Raw genomic sequence first — 21,240 nt, 5'->3', positions numbered from 1 at the left:
ATAAAATTTATTTATTGAGACTATTTCATACAATTAAATTATTACAAGAAATATTAAATAAGTCGATATTAATATAAATCAGTCAATATTATTTTAAAAAATAGTTGAAATTTAAATTAATTACTCACTACTATTATTAATATCACACATGGTGAAATAAATTAGCGATATCAAGTACAGTTCATTCATTTTTCGGTATTTCTGCAAATGGTTCGAAACATTTTTGAGAGCAAATATCTAATTTTACAGGCATACGCCTATCTGCTGTTGATGCATCAAATGCTACAGATTCAGCAAGCCTATCTATTGTCGATGTAACAACAGAACAATATACATCAACAATCTTTCTAGAACACATGCATTCTGTAGATCTATCTAAATATTTACACACAGTCCTTGGAATTAGAATAGGTGAATATTTTATATCATATTTGAGTATCGTTCGTGCACTCAGTTCAACTAAAGAAATTTGATTTTTAAATTCACCACCGTGAATATACATTTTCTTTTCGAAACAATTTGAGCTTATATCCACATTTGCTAATTTTCTTCTGAATAATGTTTGTGGTAAAAATTTTAATTTGTTTACTTGTATAAAAAGATTTTGCAGTTTTCTCATTCTATTCATTCCATTAGGCAGAATCCTCAACTTATTATTATCAACTCTTAGTGTTTCTATATTATGCAATTGCACAATATTATCTGGTAAAACTGATAAATTATTATTTGATAATTGCAATGTTTTTAAAGAATTTCTAATAGGCATTTCGTCTAGCCATTGCCATTCATTTAATTTCGATATATACAGACTATTTCCACTTAAATTTAGAGATGTTAAATTCGACAAACTTCCTAAATTTCGGGGTAATACTTTTAGGCAATTATCGGATAGGTCTAATGTATGCAATGACCTTAACTGTATTATCTGTGTCTCAAATCTTTCTAATTTTAATCCTGATATGATTAGTGTTTGTAAAGTTCTAGGAAATCCTTTTGTTGGATATTGAGCCCTGCTCGTTATGTTCAGTTTTAAAATTGGTTGCATTTTCTTGGTTATCGAAGTTGCAGATATATTAGAAAGTGCTAAGGTTTTTTTTGGCACCTCACCACTAAGGCTGCATTTTAGAGTTGTTAAAAATCCTTTTAGTTGGGTAGCATCGCATTTTATACAAATATCTTGAGGGGGTGTTTTTAAACGTATAGTTGCTTTTCCTTCATTAACAAACTTGCAGAATACTTGTTCTAGATTGTCTTTTAAATTATATTTTGTACCTGATTTATTTGTGTTTGTAAAATGTAGTAGAAATACTTGTTTATCATCTTTTAGTCCTGCTCCTATTGCTAAAGTTGATTTTTGAGAACGACTTTGGGTATTTGCATTAGCGAGGCGATTGACGATTTGAACGTCACAAAATATTTTCATTTTGTTTAATTTTTTTAGCACTATATATTCATTTATAAAAAGTAGTTTCAATAAAACTTATGCTTTATAAATTATTTCTTAAGATAACCTAACAAAATACATGCAATTTTCATTTACTACCGCGCAATTAACTGTCAAACGTAAAAGCAAAATTTGACATTTGACAGCTCTCAATGCTGCCAACCTTCGAAATTGCGCGGTTCTTTTGAAACATGCGAAATGATTTTGAATAACATTTCTAAATATTTTATAAATTAATCTTTGTTTATAATATTGTTGTAATATTATTAACAAAGAGAAACACGTTATATACATTAGCTTATTTCGAAGCATAGAATATTTTCTTGTACTTAATTTGTTAATTAGAGAGATTAAGGTATTTTTTAATACTTAGTACATGTATAATGGAACTATAATCATTTTCAAATTTCTAGATGCTAGCCGATTTTATATAATTTAATGAAGTTTATAATAATTTATAGTTATTTTTAAAATATGTTCATATCTGAATTCACTAATAATTAAATTTATTACCTTATTAATACATTGACGATTAATACTGACTATTACATTGTGTAATCAACTTCGTAATACATTTACACAAGAGCCCTTCACACTCAATTGATTTTATTATTCGATCATCAAAAGCAGACTAAATTGGATTTAAATTATGCCTAATAGACGGGATGTACTTTTATGAACTGAAGGGGCTCTCATTTGTGAACAGATTCTACTTGTTTTATTTGTTTAAGCTTACTCGGATATTGATAATAATATCATACGCCATGTGCTTCAAATAGAAATATAGTCAAGATCTCCTAAATCAAATTAAATAAAAGATACATCAGACCCAAATCAGCATTAGATATCAAATTTATTGTTGAATAACAATGTATTAGAAAACAAAATATTATAATTTGTAATTTCTTGGAAGTAGTATTTTACCATTAAATCCAAATATTTGAGTTTCCATATTAGGACCTCTAGTAACAGCTTTTGTTCGGGCATTGAATAGTTTGTTGCTTTTGTGATATTGCCAGTCATTAAATGATTTGTTCATTTTATGATTATAGAAATCTAGAAATCAATGTAATTATTATAAATAAATTTACAAAGTTTTTAATATGACGTTAATTGAACGATAAGACTTGACCTATGCATTCACAGATAAATATATCAATATTCAGTAGTTATGTATAAATTATAGAGATAGGTAAAATGTTCAGATCGTTAAAATTTCGCTACTTTATTATTTATTTTTATTGTTTTCGAAACTTTCCCAAATTAAGTAGTTTATTTAAGTCATTTATCATCTTTGTCACAAACAAATGACTTGTTCTACTTTCTTTTTCTGTAAAAGTGCAAACACTCGAAACTGCATTTCGTTGTCGTTTGCTTGCAAAATAGATTTAAATAATAAAAATCTGGTACAATTAGTCTTATGTAAAATTCTGTTTTTTCATTTTTTCAACAATCATCATGAAAATTTCCGTACTTTTCAAAATGATTGTTATTAAAGGAGTGGCTATATTTTAAAAGAATGGAGAAAAATGTATTGCAGATTGATTTGGTACACACTTCCATTGTATGGATCTTTAGCATGTTTAAATTTTGCAAATCATTTTAAAAAATATATAAAAACGCAGGCGTGTCTGTACAATGAGTAAAAAATGTGCCTTATGATTGTAATAATAATAATGGGACTTCCTGTATTGAAATACGAATTTAACATTGTGCACATTCATTTTACTTGGTGAAGTGTTTTTTTCATATATTTGACAAATATAAACGCGGATGTATTTTTTTAACAAAAATTTAGTAAAGCCAAATGATTTCATGTTTTTAAGTACAACACAGGGATGGATGAACATCCAAACATGTTTTAATTTTTTTATTTGATCACCTATCTCATAAGACATAACATCGATTGTTCATATAAGTATAAAAAGTAAATTTAAAGACAACCTGCAGATATGCATTTTTTTACAATGATAGCAAAAAAAGGAAAAAAAAGGCCTTACCTATTAGTAGACATAAAATAGGTCTAAGGGATTCGGCTAGGCGTAAACCTATATTTATACTTCAGGCTTTTTATTTCTAAAATCTTTACTTTATAGAACTAGACACATTCAATCATTAGGTTTTCTATCCAAAACATTTTTTAACTATATTAGGAGTAATTTGATAAGATCATCTTTATATTATGAAACTTTTAAAATAATGGATTATTTTCTCAAAACCGGGTGAACCGCTTTAAAAAATTTAGAAGTCATTCGATCTAATTAGATAAAGACTACAGTGTTGATTAATTTTGTGCCATGATCGGACGAGCCATTTCTTTGTAATTAGCAGAAAAATGTAAAATTTTCGTCCACGTTTCAGCTCACAATATTGACTCGATTTTAAAATTCAAAAAGCATTCGAAAAATATTGGTTAGAAATCGCGTTGATTAGATTTTGGAAAACATCAGCCCAGCCGCTTCTTCGTAATTAAATGTTGAACACTTTTCTTGACGATTTTGATAAAACTTTGAATAATCACAAATTTTGTAGTCTGAAATAACATGATGAAATATTATATAAGCGGTTGACTGATATAAATTCATCAAAGTTCATAATTTTGCTGTGCGTTTGAGCAATCGCAGGTATCTACTGATTACAGTTGACGTCTTCGATCACACTTAAATGAAATACATTTTTATAACACGAAATATTTTAAATGAAATGTTTTAAACAAATTTATTTAAATACAATTAAGATTTAAGTACTTTTGAACATCAATTTGACGTATCGCAGGTAGCTACTGATTACAGTTGAAATGAAATACGTTTTTAGAACTGGAAATTGTTTAAATGAAATGCTTTAAACAAATTAATTTAATGCATACAATTACAGATACTATAAGTACGTTTGAAGAACATCAATTTGGAACCGTATCGCAGGTAGCTACTGATTACAGTTGACGTCTTCGATCACAGAAATACATTTTTAGAACATGAAATGGTTTAAATGAAATGTTTTAAACAAATTAATTGAATGTATACAATTACAGATACTATAAGTACGTTTGAAGAACATCAATTTGGAACCGTATCGCAGGTAGCTACTGATTACAGTTGACGTCTTCGATCACAGAAATACATTTTTGAACATGAAACGGGTTAAATGGAATGCTTTAAACAAATTAATTTAATGTATACTATTACAGATACTATAAGTACGTTTGAAGAACATCAATTGGGAATCGTATCGATTATTTTTTAGTGAAAGCGAGAATGTTATTTTCGTAATAAATAGTTGAACATTTTATCTGAAATAGCTGAATTTAAATTTTTATTGATTAAGTTGATTATGTCTACGTAGACATAACGTATCGGGAAGTTCATGCAACTTGACTTAAGACAAAATTCTACTTACAACTAGTTTTTGGATTGAATCTTCGGAAAAGTAACATAAATCACTTTGTGTCACTTAAAATATCAAATTTAAGTTGCTAAACAAGTACATGCAAAAACTGTTGAAGGAACGAGTCTATCGTCTACCATCTTTTTGCATTTTTTACACCTAGAACCGCTACGACATCAGTTATCAAATGTGTTTATATGTGGCCTCAAATAGTTCTTGATTGGCAAGTCGAGTAATGATAGATATTTGTTTGCTGGTTCAACTACTTTTTAAAATCACGCCATTGCGTTCGTTTATAGAGTTTGACCACCGATGATACAAATAAACAAATTGGAGTGGTCGCAGAGAGCCGCTTTGAGGAGTGCAAATGACACAATTGTAGTACCAGCACCAGTGTACATTGGCATATCGGTTAAGAAAGTTATGCCAGTGCGTACGTTTGTTCCTCTTCGAAATGATTAAAAAGTAGATAGAAGAAATATTTTAAGTCATTTTTAATCTGTTGTTGGTTTTTTGTTTGTATCCGTTCAGTTAATAAGTGAGATGTTTATATAACAAGGACGTTTAGAAAGTGTTTCCGCTTTGCGGATTTTATTCAAAAATAAAGTGTTAACAGTCGATGAAGGAAGAATGATTACGACGATATTACGCTTTGATACGACGCATGCGAAGTGAATTGCATTTTTGATTAATTTATAGTGTCTTTATCAGTATTATTATATTTACAATATTTGCAAAAAATACTAGTTTGTTGTTAGATTTTTTATACTTAGGTGCTCTAGAAAATATTTGGTAAGTATAGATTTTATTCATTATAATTTAATAACACGCTAAAACATTATAGGACTACGATAAGCAATTGAATTATATAATTTTTTTTTTATTGTCGTTTTTTTGAGCGAAGTTAATCAGAACCTGTGCCGAAGCATACGTACTTTGGTGTTTTGCAGGTAGCTACTGATTACAGTTGACGTTTACATTAAAATAAATTACATCTTTACATCTATTTTAACTTAACATCTATTTTAACTAAGAGCTTCCTTCTTTTCAAAAAAGTATTTACAAAATTTTTCATTTATTATTATTATTTATTATATATTAGTTAATTTGAGGATATGAGTACAAAATTTAAATAAAGAACGTACAAGGGTCCTCGTAGAAGTGCAAGATGTCTTTTCAATAAATTATCTACTGAACTAAAAATATTGACAAATTTAAACTGAATTAAAAAACTATATCAAAGATAAACAATTAACCTTTTTATTTAAATATGATTTGTGAAATTAATTTCTTATAATATTATTATTAATAAATAAAAAATCACTCATATCTATCACGTCCCTCTTGACTAATTCAAAATACTTTTAGTTATAGTTATAGGTTTGTATAATAGTATGTTCTAAAACTGATACTAGTAATTGTGGTAAACCTAAGATTAATTAATAACAAATAATATTTGTTTGAGTCAGCGTTTCTTTAGGAAAATTAAATAAGAAATACGGTCGGTTGTCCAAATAGTAGAGGGATCTTATATTTTTTTCGGGCATATAAAAAATGTAATGTATATTTTTTTTGCTTAATACTGAACACTAAAATAATTCATATTTCTTTTAAAAATAACATTAATTTTTGCTCATAAATACTAAATACGAAATTTTTGTTGAGCTTGGCTATTTTAGCAAAAGGTTATTTTATTTAATCAGTAATACATCATTAAGAACTTTAATAACCATATTGCATATGCAGTATAATTTGCAATAATAATGATTGTTGAATATCTGATAAATAAAATGTTAGTACTTTAAATGATTATATTATATATATATATATATATATATATATATATATATATAAATGTGTGTTTTTAAAGCTTTAATTACGTATGTTTCCACCTATATAACCTGCGTGTTTAAATCATTTCATTTAAAAAATAGCAATAACAAAAAATACGTGTTTTGAAGACTTACGCATTTCCATATAATAGTTTAAAAAAATCATAACGACAAGCTCTACATAAATTACATGTCTTTTACTTTTATAACAACAAGATTACTCTGAATTACCTTGATTATTCTGCAATTACTGAATAATTGTATATAACATTTATTTATAATTATATATTGTTCTCTGTCATAGAAATAATGTTAATGGATTCTGAACATACACATATGTTAATTCTTAGAAGATTTTGAATATATATTTGCTTGTGGAATTTGTTTAAAGTAAATGACGCCTTTGAAATTCCATTCTTAATTGTTAAATATTTTGCTCATTTATTAAACATTGAGAATGATCTTGAAAAATGATTTCGATTAGAGTTTGATATTTTTTTCTTCTGTATGTAATATAACAAAAATTCAAGAAAATTCATCCAGTTAAAAAAGGAAGAAATATTTTAAGTTTTTTAAATAAGTCGATAAGTAAGTAAATTTAAATAAGTAAGTAAGTGGATCAAACACACAAATTATTTAAAACAATTCAAAAACAACTCAAAATGAACAAACACTTGAAAACATTCTTGTGAAAAAGAAAAATAATTAAAAAAAATTAATTTATGATGATTGTTGTATCGGTGAATCAGATCTCTTTTACAAATTTTGATTTTACTCATATTATTAACAAAGTGGTTCACATGGACTCCTAGGGGTCCACGAAATGAGAATGGGGGTCACAGTTCATCACATTAATATCTACATACTATATCTATAATAAAAAGTCATAAGACTGGTCATCATTAGACACGATATGTAAGATTAACCCTTTCCACTCGGATGCCGCCAATCCAGCGGCAAAAATACATATAAATCTTGGGATTCGCGAGTGGGTTAAGTCTTATAAAATTTTTGATAAATTGTTGATAATTAAATAACATATTTACTTTTTGCTTATTTTATTTTTTATTACTTCAAATTTAATAAATATATCTATAAAAGTAACGTGTTTTTTACATTAAATATTTAATAATGAACTTTAGTACAGTTAAATTTATGAAAAAAAATTCGATACTGGGTAAATAAGGAATCTCCTTGGTAAAGATCAAGGGGTCCACGGCACAAAAAAGTTTGGGAGCCTATGATATGATGATATATAGATTTCAGTAAATGCATCTCTAAATGAAAATAATTAATTAAACTCAAGAAATTCAAATCAATTTTAAATATAATAATAGATAATGAAATATGTAAATATAAATAAAATTTTTACTCTTTAGACGTAATAGTCCCGTTAAGGTGACAATATTACCAGCGCGCAGTAAAGTGAGGACAGTTTAAATATAAATCACATGCAATTAACTAATTATCTATGTTTCCAAATATTTAAACAGTGGATGGTTCTGTTTTTAGTTAACTGTACAATCTCTATTTATTAACTCTGGCTGAATGGGTCTGATTCGGATGTGATTCTATTGTGTCCACCAGCTCGGCCATGGCGAGGAATCGTAGAGATGTCATTGTTACCTTATTATGTGGACTGATTGCCACTTGCGTGCAGGATACTCACAGTTTTGGTAAGCAAAAAATATTTAAAGTATAATGGAAATAAGAAATATTAAAACTGGTTGAATAATTACTATACAAGCGTATCACTTCGGTGAATTAAGGATTAACTCCAATGTAAGGGGGCGTCCACTGATCACGCAATCGATTTTTTAAAAATTTTTGGACCCCCACTCGGTGATACGTGGTGATATTCAAAATTACCCCCTCCTCCACCAAACATCACGTGTATTTTTTTTACATTGTGATTTTTTTTAAATATTTGGATTTTTATTAAAAAAATCAGGTAAAAAATAAATACACCTGATATCTTACAATACACCTTCCTCCCACATGTGATATTTCGTGATTTTTTGTCAAAACCCCCCTTCCCTCTAAAAACCTCACGCAATTAATCGACGCCTCCTAAACAGCTTAAGAAAACGTGAATTTTTGTCGAATTGGTGGCTTAAATAATATTATCATTATATTATTAACTTTCCGTAGGGCAAGTTATAGTAATCGCGAAAAAATCGAAAATGAAAATTTTTATATCTTTACGTTTCAAAACCCTCTGAACATTTTGGCATACCTTAGAAAAAATGGATGTATGTGTGTGTATGTGTGTGTATGTGTGTGTATGTGTGTGCGTGTATGTGTGTGTGCGGATACAAATTTTCGTCGACGATTTCGGAAACACGAATGAAGCGATTTGAATAATTCAAATTCATATTGATAAGGAGACGTGCTGATTAGTTTTTGGCGAAGGCAGGTCTAGCCGTTCCGAAGATATGGGGCAAAAAGTGCCAAAAACGGTAACTCAGTGTTTAAGAGAATGGAGCATCCGATTTGAATAATTCAAAAAACATTTTGATTGTATTAACAAGATGAAGAACTGATCAAATTGTCATGAAGGCAGGTCTAGCGGTTTCGGAGATCTAGTAAAAAAAGTAAAATAAAATGCCATTTGGCGGTCAAAAATGATCATTAGACATATGCACATCAAATTATCAGATATTTTATAGAGATTTTAACAATAAGTATAAATTTTGTTTACATTCCTATGGGTTCCGTACTAATGTTTATCCGTTAGACGGCGACGTGCGCTTACGCGCTTCGATATTTCGTCTCTATGCAGTTGAAGCAGTACGATTGCTTTGAAAAAAAGTTCACAATTACGAAAATATTTCACAATAAATTTTTCTTCAAAAAGTAAATTTTTATCAAAAATTTATAGTTTCTCAAACATCTAATTTTTTCAGAGTAAATTTTTTTCAAAAATGTTAATCTTTTTTAAAAAAAAATAATTTTTGGTACGGGAAGTTCTAGCAATTTGCCTTAAGGCACGATGCCATGCGCCCCCCTAGTTCTTAAAATTTATTTTGTTATTAAAAAACAGTATGATTAATTTCCTATTAAAATTATGTCAGGTAATAAAGTTATTTAATCTATTATGAAAACTTAGTGGTCTAGAAAGCGTTGTAAAGTAGGTTACTGGCAAATTAAGACTAATAAAAAACTAATTTGCATATCGATCTAAATGTCATCAATGTTATTGTGATATTTTAAGGAAATATAGTCACTTATTTCTGGATAAAACAAAATTTACTTTTACAGATGTGATTTCTACTAAATTACGACTATCTCTGACTATTGGAGCGGAGTCACGGTCTATTCAAGTTTCGTGGACAGGTGAGCACTTATTTCAATGTTAATAGAGCCTATTATTATCATTATCTACTATTTTGATTACTCTGCAAATTTTGTACAAACTTATTGTAAAATGCAAACTAAGCGTTCTGCTTTATGATTAGAAACCACCTAAATTTATCCATATTACGTAAACATTGTTATTTTAAAAGTCATATAATGTTTTATCAGTATAGATGAATTTATGTTTTTTAGTTGGAAGTATGTAAATCCAAAATGATCTTGATGATAAAAATAAAAATAATGTTATTATATCTTTAGGTGGTTTACAACCGGAACAAAATGATAAAATATTACTATGGAGGAGCGACCCGGAAGAATACCATCCTGATGAAAATCCTCTCTTAGAAATAGAACCAGATTCAGGCGATGGATGGGTAAATACTGGTCAGTAATAAATATTATATATTTAATATTTATTTTTGAAATATTAGTAAATAATGGGCCTTTTGTATTTTATTAATAAAGTTCAATTCAATGTTTGCATATAATTTAGAGATGATCCCCTAATATTATAGTTTTTACTACGATGATATTAACTTCCCGAAGGACAAGTATCTTAAGGACGAGTATCTCCCGAAGGACAAGTATCTTAACGATATAATTGTCATTTACGAGGTATAGTTTTTTTAAAATCGTGTATAAATAGGAAAAAGACCTTGCTAAAAATGAAGGATCATTGGAATTTTTTTCTGTTTCACGGTCTCAGTACACAAACCAAAGTTTTATAGGATACAAATTTTCGTCGACGATTTCGGGAAAACGGATCAACCGATTTGAATAATTCGATTTGCATTTATAAGGAGACGTGCTTATTAGTTTTTGGCGAAGGCAGGTCTAGCCGTTCCGAAGATACGGGGCAAAAAGTATCAAAACCGTAACTCAGTTTTTAAAAGAACGGAGCGTCCGATTTTAATAATTCAAAAAACATTTCACTTGTATTGACAAGATGAAGAAATGATTAAATTTTTGGGAAGGCAGGTCCAGCGGTTATGGACTCTCAATAAAAATAAGTTAATAATGTAATTTGGGGGTAAAAATGTTTATTAGACATATGTACATCAAATTATCAAATATTATATAGAGATTTTATAATAATGTGTACACATTTTGTGTATTTTTTTTTAGGTTCCGTACCAAGATTTTTAATTACGGTACAGGAAGTTCCAGCAATTTGCCTTAAGGCCCGATGCCATGCACCTCCCCCCTTGTTATCTTATTGATTAATTGGATTATTGACTCATATCGGAAAGTTCATGGAACTTTCCTTAATGCAAAATGCCACTTACTGACTTCTTGCTGTTACTAAAATTCGCTTCCAATATGTATTTGATTTTACTGATATTATATTTTTATGGCTTTTATATAACACAGTTTGATATTTTTTATTACAGATATCAAATACGACCCCATTTGGGCTCGTAATTCAACCGGCTGTTACGCCATTTGGGCTGTGTACTTAACTGGGAGCGGGCGAGTCATTGGCAACACGTGCCTCTCCACCTATCCCACCTGGATGCATGATTTGAGGCAGTACATAGGAAATAGAAGACTTTCCGAACTTTTTATACCCGGAACACACGATTCCGGAGCTTGCTCGGACGGAAAAAGGAACACATATGTCACCAAATATACAGTCACGCAGGTCTGTTTCGACCAAGGCAAGTTTAAACTAGATTTGCTTGAAAACTTAATAGATTTTAAAAATATCTTAATTAATTGAAATAAAATTAAGTAGTTGTATGAACTTCTCAACATCTCTAAATAATAGACTTAATCAAGAAGATATCAATACTGATAATTAATTTATGAGTAATTTATATGTATAGAAAAGAATTCTATACCGATAGTTCTCCTCAGGAAAGATAAATATAATCTAAGGAGCTTTTAGAAGCAACGAATAGTTATTTTAAAATCTGGTTGAATTGAATGTACAATTTTGTTTATTTTTATATTTGATAACTTTACAGGATGAGAGCATAACATCTCAATTAGAACATGGAATAAGATATTTAGACATCAGAGTCGGTTTTTATAAAGGAACTCGATGGCCCATATCGGTCTTCAACCGTTTACGGAATAAAGAATCCCGGCCTGATGAATTCTGGGTAAACCATGGACCAGCAAAAATGCAGCCTCTTGAAGGCGTTTTAAAAGAAATCAATTCTTTTGTTGAAAGAACTAATGAAATCATTATTGTTGATATCCAAGAATTTCCAGTTGGTAAGTTACATGAGATAAAATATAAAAATCTATATTTTTTAAATAATTTATGTTTCGATTAGGTTTCGAAAATGATGATATGACAAGTCATGCTGCTCTACTAGATTTTCTATTGGAGCATTTAGGCAATAATATGGCACCACCCAGTTTAACTTGGGGTGCAACTTTAAAAGACATTTGGAGAGTGGGCAAAAGAATTATTGTTGCTTATGACCACGAAAGAGTAACGTATAAATATAATATATAATTTATAGAAATATGTTATATCATGAATTAATATAAAATTATATATAACTAATTTTGTAAATAGACTGCACGCACCATTGGAAGAGATTTTGTATGGCAAGCTGTAGAACAGCATTGGGGCAATGTGAAAGATGTTGGAGCACTGAAAACGCATCTTTTGCGAACTCCAGAACTTAGGTAAATATTCAAATTCTATCCATGGATTTTTAAACAAAGTTTTTGCCGTTTTATTATCATCAACAATTAATTGAATTTTTTTATTTTTGCAGAGAAGACCCCATAGCGCATAATTTCAGGCCAGTGGCCTCAATGGCAGAGTTGACACCTGATATATGGGATATTTTATATGATCGTTTCAAAGGATTACGCAGAATGGCAGATAATGTCAATAGATACATAACAAAATGGTAAAATTAGAATTTAAACTTTGAATTCGGATTTCAATTGCATTCATTATACATTTTTTACAGGTATAGTGAAGAACTAGGACATTCTGCTAATATTGTAGCTTTAGATTTCTTTAGAGGAACTGATATTGTTGAACTAGCTATAGATAAAAATAAAGAAAGAAATAAACATTTATAATATATTTTTAATAATAAATGCATTTAAAATAATATTTTTTAAAAATGTGATTGATAATTCTTTAGGCATATGAAGAAGCTTGTTAAAGTAGACATTAGTAGTTTGGACATGTCAATATTGGTCTGGCCAATAAAGGTCTCGCCAATATTGGTTCGGTCAATATTGATTTGATTTGATTGACAATAATAATGCTATCAGTGCTATCAATAGATGTGTGCTCATACGCTTTGTTAGTTCACTTTATTAAATGCTTGTTTTATTACTCTACATCAGTGATAGAGTAATCTACATAAAATTTGGAATTATGCAGCTTTCAATAACAATGTAAGGTTGCATTTGTTATATAATTTATATAATTTGTCTTTTTTATATTTTTATTTATGTGTCTATATCAGGACTCCTTAGACGACCCCACACAAATATCAAAGAAAGAGAAATTATTATTTTTAGATGAATTATTCATTAGGAAACAACATACATACATATGTCAATATATGGTTTTAGTATTCGTTGTAAATCTTACAAAAATCTAGACGTGATGTTATAAAACGATATATATTTTTGGCATTAAGATCTCTAGCAAATCATAGTTTAAGAAGCCAACTCTTTTCCTCCTTCAACATTGGAAACATTCACAAATTTATTTCTACAGTCTTTTCTTCTATCTATAGCTTTTTTTTACCAATTTTCTCAAAGCTTACTAGTTTTCATGATTTTTCACGTCCGGTAACTATTTTCACGTTATTGTTTACATTTTAGACATTAAAAATAATTTTGATTGAAATTTTGCACCATTTGACATTTGCTGTAAAACAAACAGTAATGCCAACATTTAAAGTTCTTGAAGCTAAAAAGAACAAGAATGAATTTATTCATTTATGTTCTCTTCTTTTATGTATAAATTTATTTTAGAAACGAATTTTTTTTCAAACATTGTTTTAATTGAAAGTTTATTATTAAACTTTAATATTAATATATTTATTAAACTTATTTTTAGTGTTGTTAACTTTTCAACTTTTAATATGGTTAGTTTTTCTGTGTTGCAACACTGTCTTAACATTATGAACTGTCACTGCAAGAATCATCAAAAGTCAAACATAAAAGTTATTTTAACTTCTAAAAGCTATTTTACTCTGTGATATCATATGTTTATTGTATTTCAAAAGTATTTATATGACAGATTCACTTACAATAATTTCTCCATTTCCAATAAATACTCTGTGCTGAAAGTGACAAGAATTGAATCTCAAGAAGTTTCACAAATATTAAAATCTTATAAAAATGACTAATTGTTTTGAAAATATATCAATCCCTCCATGTATTTGGTTTGAAGCTGGAGATAAAAGAAATACATACGCTTCAATAGTTGCAGGAATACTGGTAATTATTAATACTTACAAATGAAAGATTCAAATGCATTATTGCTTTATTGAGTGTGGTAAATCTTTATAGTTTTTTTCTGGTTGGTGGATTCTAATTGATGCAGCATCAGTATATCCTGGATCACTTAGTGCTGCGCATCATGTTTGTGGTGTTTTTGGAACTATTAGTTTATTCATGGTGAATTCAGTATCTAACGCACAAATTAAATGCCTATTAATGCCTTCATTAATGTTAAATTTTATAGATTCTTTATTAGATAATATTCCTAGCGTTTAGTTCACTTTATTAAATGTTTGTTTTATTACTCAACATCAGTGGAGTAATCTACGTCATAAAACTTGTTTTAATTCTGTGAGGATAAACACATTGAGGTGGTCACAAAGATTATTAATCATACTTTTTTGAAAAAAAAGTAGGGCAGTAAAATATATTTAATAATTTTTCCTGAAATACTATTGGTATTTATTAATTGATAAATACAGGTTCTTGGTGATGCATATTCAGGAGGTTGTATGGGTCCTCGAGGAGCTAGAGTTTGGTTATTCCTAGTTTTGTAATTGGTTTTGCATCTGTAATTGCAGCTTGTTGGATCATGTTTGCAGACTTTGTGTCAGCAGGTTATTATTTATTAATAATCAGATCTGCAGAAGTCGTTGAATCTGTTTAATATTAATCTTTTTGTTTTAGCCGGAGATGGACATACTTATCCTGGTGTAGGTCTTCTGTTACAAAACTTATTATTTTTTTGGGATCCCTTGTATACAATTTGGAAGATCTGAAGAATTATAGGTGCTAAATAGCTTTAGCTTATTTCCATTAAAGTGACTTAAACTAAAAATAAGAAATTTTGGGTTAGAACAAGATACCACAATATATATAAAACTCAATATTTTTTATTTGTATTTGTTTTGAATGTATAAAAGTAACTATATAATATTTGTTCTAGATAATTTCTATTTATTGATATATGTAATCTTAGATTTTTTTATATATTGATAAAGTGTAATAATGTTCTTTGTTTACTGTACGCTTGTAGTGAGCAAGCACATTAAATTTGAAATTAACATTCATAGTCGAATGTAAGCAACAATGTAAGAAATATTTATACTTCATATATTTTGTCATAAAATTACCCATTATCCAAGTATTAATAATTATAAGTATAAGTACATGTGAAATAAGATTTTTCTTTACATATTTATCATGATGCAGCAGGGCAATTTCCTCATTTTGTAAACACCATTGTGGTTTAATACTTTCTGCAGCAATTCCTTGTTCAACTAGCCTTTCCCTGTGAATCATCAAGCGGATTTCTGCAATGTTCCCAGCTTGTGGCTTGGCTCAACCATACCGTTTCACTTAATTGCTGCAGCTCGAGGCCAAAGTCTTGCGTCTAGAGAATGCTCATCTGCTTGTTCTGACCAAAGCGCTGCTTCACCACCAATATTTGATTACTGTACTTTCCAGCAATTTGTTTAGGGCTATTGGAATAAACCTTTTGCCAGCCTATATATGGAGAGCACCAGTTATTTCCTGCACCTATCCAGCCACCAACCCGCAGTCAAAATATAAGGCCATCATATTAGACATTATTAATTTATATCCATTATTTAAGAGATCAAATATCTGTTTATATCTGCTCCTGTTTGTCCATACTTGAATAATATACTTATCTTTATTTAAGAACCTTGGTCACATGAGGTAGTTCTGTTAATGACTCGTCCACAAAATAATTGGTAATTGTTTACCAGCTACTTGTTCAACTTTTTCTAATGCTTTTTTTCGTGGAACAGGCCCCCACAATCTCAAAAAGTTTTCATCGGTTAAACCCCATCCTTGTTCAACCATCCAATTCTGGATGCGAGTACTTGAATTCCAGCAAGAGTTTGATACTTCATCTCCTCCCATGTGGAATATATCAGGCTTGAATACATTAAACATGTCTGTATATATTTTTTGTAAAATATCATATAATCTGTCTTGCGTTGGATCCAGCTGCCCACATGGTGTTCTACGCAGTATTTGTTCCATGGTTTTTGCATTGAAACATGCGGTTACATCCAAACCTTGAAAACCTTCTCCAACATGAGCAGAGCATCAAATTCTGGAAGAACGCGTACTCCTCGGAATAAAGCATATTCCAAGACCTATTGAGAATTATTTTTGATGATATGATCCAAAATTTTAGTGATCACACATTAAATTCATATTTAACCAACCTCTTCGATATCTTTTGTTGAATAAATTAGATGTGGTTTATAGGCGCCCCTTTCATATAATGTGGTAATGATGGAGTTTCAAATGGAAAACTGTGTGAATCTGTGATGTGCCAATGGAATGTGTTCAATTTGCTTGATGCCATTGCATCTAAAATATTTTAACTTAGAATTAATAACTTGGTACTTTTACAACTTACATAACATTGTAATACTACCTATTGTCCTTTTAATTGATTCAACAGAATAATAATTCCTCGCTGTATCTAACAAAATTCCTCTATATTTGTAAACTGGAGCATCTTCTATGATACATCTCTGACTACCTAGGGTGTGATGATATTTCAGTCATATATTGTTTTTACTGACCTTTATATTAATAAGTTTAATATGTTTATTATTACCTGTAACTCTTGTCTCAGATCGTCAAATATAATAAGTTGACTCAGAGTTTCTAAGCCATTTCTAGCTCCAAAGTATGAGTTTGAAACTATAGTAGCATTGACAAAGTCGTCAGCTGCTTGACTTACATATAATTTATATGATTCATCAGTATCAAGTGTTATAGCTAAATTTAAAATTTTAGTCATGAAATGTAATCAGTAATAATGTTGGTTAATGATGAAGCACTTACGACGGAAAACTTCATTGGTAATTTTAGGAGTAATTATTAACTTTCGCCCTCCATCATTTAATTTTTCTTTTAAGTGTACCTTAGAAGCTAGTTGTTTTCTAAAACGCTATTGTGGTTTATTTATTATTAGCCAATGTAATCAATGATATTTAATAGTAATCAATTGTTTCAACTTACCTCGATGCTTTTGTTGAACAATTTTTTATAATTATCATCTTTGAAGGATTCTTCGAGTTGAACATGGTTCAAATCAATTTTTACCAATGTATTACCAAGACTTACATCACCTGTAGGTATAGGCCATAACACGCCTGCATGATCGCAGAACATTTGGCAAGCGCTAAGTGAAATAGCATTTTCAGCATCTGTATCAAGTAATGGCTTTTTAACACATTGTCCCTTCTCACACTCCCAACGCCATTGAGGGCTAAAACAAATGTCTTTATTTATTGAAAAATAGCAAATATCACTGAATTCAAAAGATGGTTTGCTGTCCCATAAGCATATTCTGGTTTCATTAGTAATGAGTTTTAAATAACTAAAGCTTTACATGACTACTTTATAGGCGTTGATAAATGTGAGATGATGCAATGGTTATTTATATAATTCTAAATGACTACAGATATCAAAACAGTATTATTTAAAATTTAAATTACTTTATTTATATTAAGCATACGTCTAGAAATTAACATTTTTACAATTTCAATATTTTGATTGGTACATTAAAAAATTAAGATAATTTAGAAAAAGGAATGGTGCGTATTAAACGACATGAGTGCAAGTATTATTTATATTACATGTCTTATTTTATTTTTTCTTTACACTCACAGTTTTCAGTCTTTAAAATATTATTAAAATAAATAAATACTTTATGAGAAATTTGAAGGCATCTATGGTTAAAACTACTAGCAGCTTCATGACTAAACGGGCATCCTAGAAACTGATCAGCTATTCTGGCTCCCTCCCTTATACCACTGAGCAGTGCTCCATGCACAGTCGCAGGATAGTTTCTTATTGTATGTTCTCCAGCAAAAAATACCCTAGGTTTTATAGGTTGACCTGCAGGAGTAGGTGGATGTACTGGAGTTGCTAATAGATCATAGTCACTTCCGGAAGCGCCTACTGCGACGAAACTGTAAGATCCTCTCGACCATGGATCGGTCTTCCATCTGGTGACAATGGTCTCTCTTGGTTGTGGTACGGCGTGTATTACCAAAGATTCCTTTTAAGACTGCTATACATCTGCCGACTACCACGTCATCCGTCACGTTCTCCATAATTGCAGCAGCTTCTCCGGCCACGAGAGCTAAGAGAGTAGGTGCTTGATATAAGTTCCAAAACAAAAATAGCTCTCCGCGACTTGCCGTAGTACTGCCACGTGTCCAAAACATATTAGCGTTCGGATCCCAGAAGATTCGATCGAAACATAATACTACTTTATTTAAGTTTCCGAATCAAGGCGAGTTATAGCCGCTTTCTTGAACTCTGGTAATGGAGGATCAAAACATACGCTATTCGTCTGGCTCGAATTGGAATTCGCTAACTTCAATACACCCAATGGCAATGTGCATAAAACTGCATCGGCTTTATATGTCTGTAATCCTGGCTTATTTGTTTTTTGGTCTTCTACAGTAATTTCAACTCCGTTTTGATGATATCTTATGGTTTTCACAGCTGTGTTGAGTTGTAAATTTAACCCTTCTGATAACGCAACTGGTAGACATGAGTATCCGTTACGCACGGTAAGGTGAGTGCCGGTGAACTCAAAATCATCGTCCTGATCCCAATATTTCAAAGATAAGTTATTTAAAGGAGTTGCGTTTGCGAATTCTAAATTGGCAAAATGCCAATCGAGAATTTGTCTGTCTTGAGTCGATAAATAGACATCACTCGGTGGGTTATCTTCTAAATCTCTTAATTTGGATTCTATTTCATTTTGTTGTTTCTTCATTTCATCCCATTTACTACACAATCCATTTATCTCCTTCATAATCATTTTTATCTCAAACTCCTCTTTCATATCTTTTTTTTCCTTCGGATCTCTTGTTCGTACTATCTTTTGAAGGCTATCGATTTTACCTTTTCGTTCCACTAATGTATGTTTGAGTTCCAGCATTTGTGACTGATTTTCTTTCAGTTTTTCTTGTTGCTGAATGATATTTTTCAAATATTGAACTTGCATTTCTTTTACATGTTTTCTTGCAATTTGATCATCCATTCCATTGCTTGGCCCAAAGATACTGGCCTATTACCAGCGTAATTGAAGTCTAATTGATGTGATAAATAACTAGTTGCTTCCAATAATCTATTAAATTCTCTTTCGACCATTTCGTCTTTATCTCTCGGAACAGTATTACCATTGGATTCATATAAGGGACACTTTTGGCTAATTTTATGCAGTTGCATATTGATTTGTTTACTTAATGTAGTGACTGGATTGCCTCCTAAACCTGTTACTACCATTGCACCTAAATCAGCAATGTAGTTGCATTTTCGGAAAGTAGTTATTCTTCCGCCTACTCTATCTCGTGCTTCTAATACAACGACATCAAAACCAAATTGTTGTAATTGTTTTGCAGCGCATAAACCAGCAATTCCTGCTCCAATCACTACCACTCGTGCAAATTTCTTGTTCGGAATTTGTTTTAATCTTCTGAAAACTCCTAATTTATATAACCATTGCGTTCAAGAAACATATGAATCCTATTAACTAATCGCGCATCGGTATTATAAGGCGGTTCAACATTTTTCAGTGCATTTTCCGCGGTTAATTGTACCTTTGGATGTTCTACCCACTGATGAAGAATTCTGTTTCTAATTTGTAAATAGACTTTTTGAGCAACCTGACCTACTGACGCTATATCTTTGAAATATGCAGCTTCAGCAGAAGTCATTTATCATGGGGCAACCGAGACAGAAACGCTGCTCCATCAAATCCTATTGGTAAATCTTTGTACATGGAATCATCAAATTGGGTCTGGGGCTTTACTGTTGTCTGTTTTTTATCAGCACCAGTATCAAAGCGTTTTGGTTGCTTCGCTCCGGTTTTTCTATCCCTTTGTTGACTGGTGTTTTTTTTTTCTTCATTGTCTTTTCATTGTCTGCATATTCAATACGAGATCTCTTCCTTAAAATTACGTTTGGTTTCTTCAACATTCTCGTTTCTTCGGTGTTTGTAGGCGTTCATGGTTTTTCTTGTAGAGTATTCAATTTTTCCTCTTGATTTGTTGATGTGCTGGTGGAATCATCGTCGCTTATCACAGTCACTGCTTCTCCTGATTTCTTCATACTCATTGCAAATTATTATTTCTTCGCTTTCTAATTTGTGCATCAATAGCTAAAAATCAATTTGGCAAGATAAAATCAAAGACAAATAACAGATTTTATGGTTAAATCAGGTTTATTTGAGAGGGGATTTGGATAATATAAATAATGATGATATGATAAATATTGCTAAAATAATTTTAAATTACAATTGTACCTATAACCCATCTTCCTCCTCCAATGTTGAAGCATCATTGATAGCATTATTTAAGCATATTTAATAATTTAAAAAAACATGATATTCACAAACAAACTATTTTAATACATAAGAAATAAATAAATTTCGATCTATCAATACCTCTCAACATTTTGTTCCACCCTTTTAGATTTTTTTTTTACAAAAAACGTGATTACCAATATTTCCGAATTATCAAATATGCTTAAATATTTGCTACAAGTGTTAGTAAGGCTTTTAAAAATCAATATCTAATTTTGGGATATTTTACCTTCCTATTATTCAGGTTTGCTATCAAAAAGTATATTCCTACTGCCAAGAGCATCCTGTTCTAGAATAAATGATAGTGATTCACTAATATTTCACTTCGTTTTATTCAGAATACCCACAAAATATTAATGAAAAGTAATAGAAATTTTCTTTATTTAAAATTACAAAAA

The 21,240-nt window shown here is 30.1% G+C and overlaps 3 protein-coding genes and 2 pseudogenes across 3 annotated transcripts; 2 read left to right on the top strand and 3 right to left on the bottom strand.

Moving 5' to 3' along the window:
* Nucleotides 1–180: 180 nt before the first annotated feature.
* Nucleotides 181–1,453, bottom strand: LOC113366716 (leucine-rich repeat protein 1-like). The gene has a single exon (XM_026608370.1). The coding sequence runs from the start codon at nt 1,421–1,423 to the stop codon at nt 182–184; it is 1,242 nt and encodes a 413-aa protein (XP_026464155.1). The 5' UTR covers nt 1,424–1,453; the 3' UTR covers nt 181.
* A 6,740-nt stretch (nt 1,454–8,193) lies between these two features.
* On the top strand, nt 8,194–13,154 carry LOC113366186 (PI-PLC X domain-containing protein 2-like). The gene is made up of 10 exons (XM_026607751.1): nt 8,194–8,336; nt 9,922–9,996; nt 10,276–10,401; nt 11,409–11,659; nt 11,985–12,237; nt 12,300–12,460; nt 12,548–12,660; nt 12,753–12,890; nt 12,954–13,053; nt 13,134–13,154. The coding sequence occupies exons 1-10, from the start codon at nt 8,255–8,257 to the stop codon at nt 13,152–13,154; spliced, it is 1,320 nt and encodes a 439-aa protein (XP_026463536.1). The 5' UTR covers nt 8,194–8,254.
* Nucleotides 13,155–14,321: 1,167 nt separating this feature from the next.
* On the top strand, nt 14,322–15,240 carry LOC113368165 (annotated as a pseudogene).
* A 27-nt stretch (nt 15,241–15,267) lies between these two features.
* LOC113366184 lies at nt 15,268–18,074 on the bottom strand (annotated as a pseudogene).
* A 60-nt stretch (nt 18,075–18,134) lies between these two features.
* LOC113366183 (lysine-specific histone demethylase 1A-like) lies at nt 18,135–20,488 on the bottom strand. The gene is given in 8 exon segments (XM_026607750.1): nt 18,135–18,139; nt 18,208–18,505; nt 18,507–18,757; nt 18,760–19,500; nt 19,503–19,967; nt 19,970–20,197; nt 20,200–20,366; nt 20,418–20,488. Coding segments are annotated over 8 exon segments (2,226 nt in total).
* Nucleotides 20,489–21,240: the final 752 nt, after the last annotated feature.

Source organism: Ctenocephalides felis, unplaced genomic scaffold, assembly GCF_003426905.1.
Source record: "Ctenocephalides felis isolate EL2017-DRISC unplaced genomic scaffold, ASM342690v1 CF-g0.4_SCAFFOLD_01170, whole genome shotgun sequence".
In the NCBI taxonomy this organism is placed as follows: domain Eukaryota; kingdom Metazoa; phylum Arthropoda; class Insecta; order Siphonaptera; family Pulicidae; genus Ctenocephalides; species Ctenocephalides felis.
This window is presented reverse-complemented; position numbering and strand designations above follow the sequence as displayed.

Bases quoted from the DNA above. Each gene is read 5' to 3' on its own strand.
- LOC113366716 (XM_026608370.1), bottom strand. From the start codon at position 1,423: ATGAAAATATTTTGTGACGTTCAAATCGTCAATCGCCTCGCTAATGCA.
- LOC113366186 (XM_026607751.1), top strand. From the start codon at position 8,255: ATGGCGAGGAATCGTAGAGATGTCATTGTTACCTTATTATGTGGACTG. The intron at 11,660-11,984 runs GTCTGTTTCGAC...ATAACTTTACAG, and splicing joins CCAAATATACAGTCACGCAG to GATGAGAGCATAACATCTCA. The intron at 12,891-12,953 runs GTAAAATTAGAA...CATTTTTTACAG, and splicing joins AATAGATACATAACAAAATG to GTATAGTGAAGAACTAGGAC.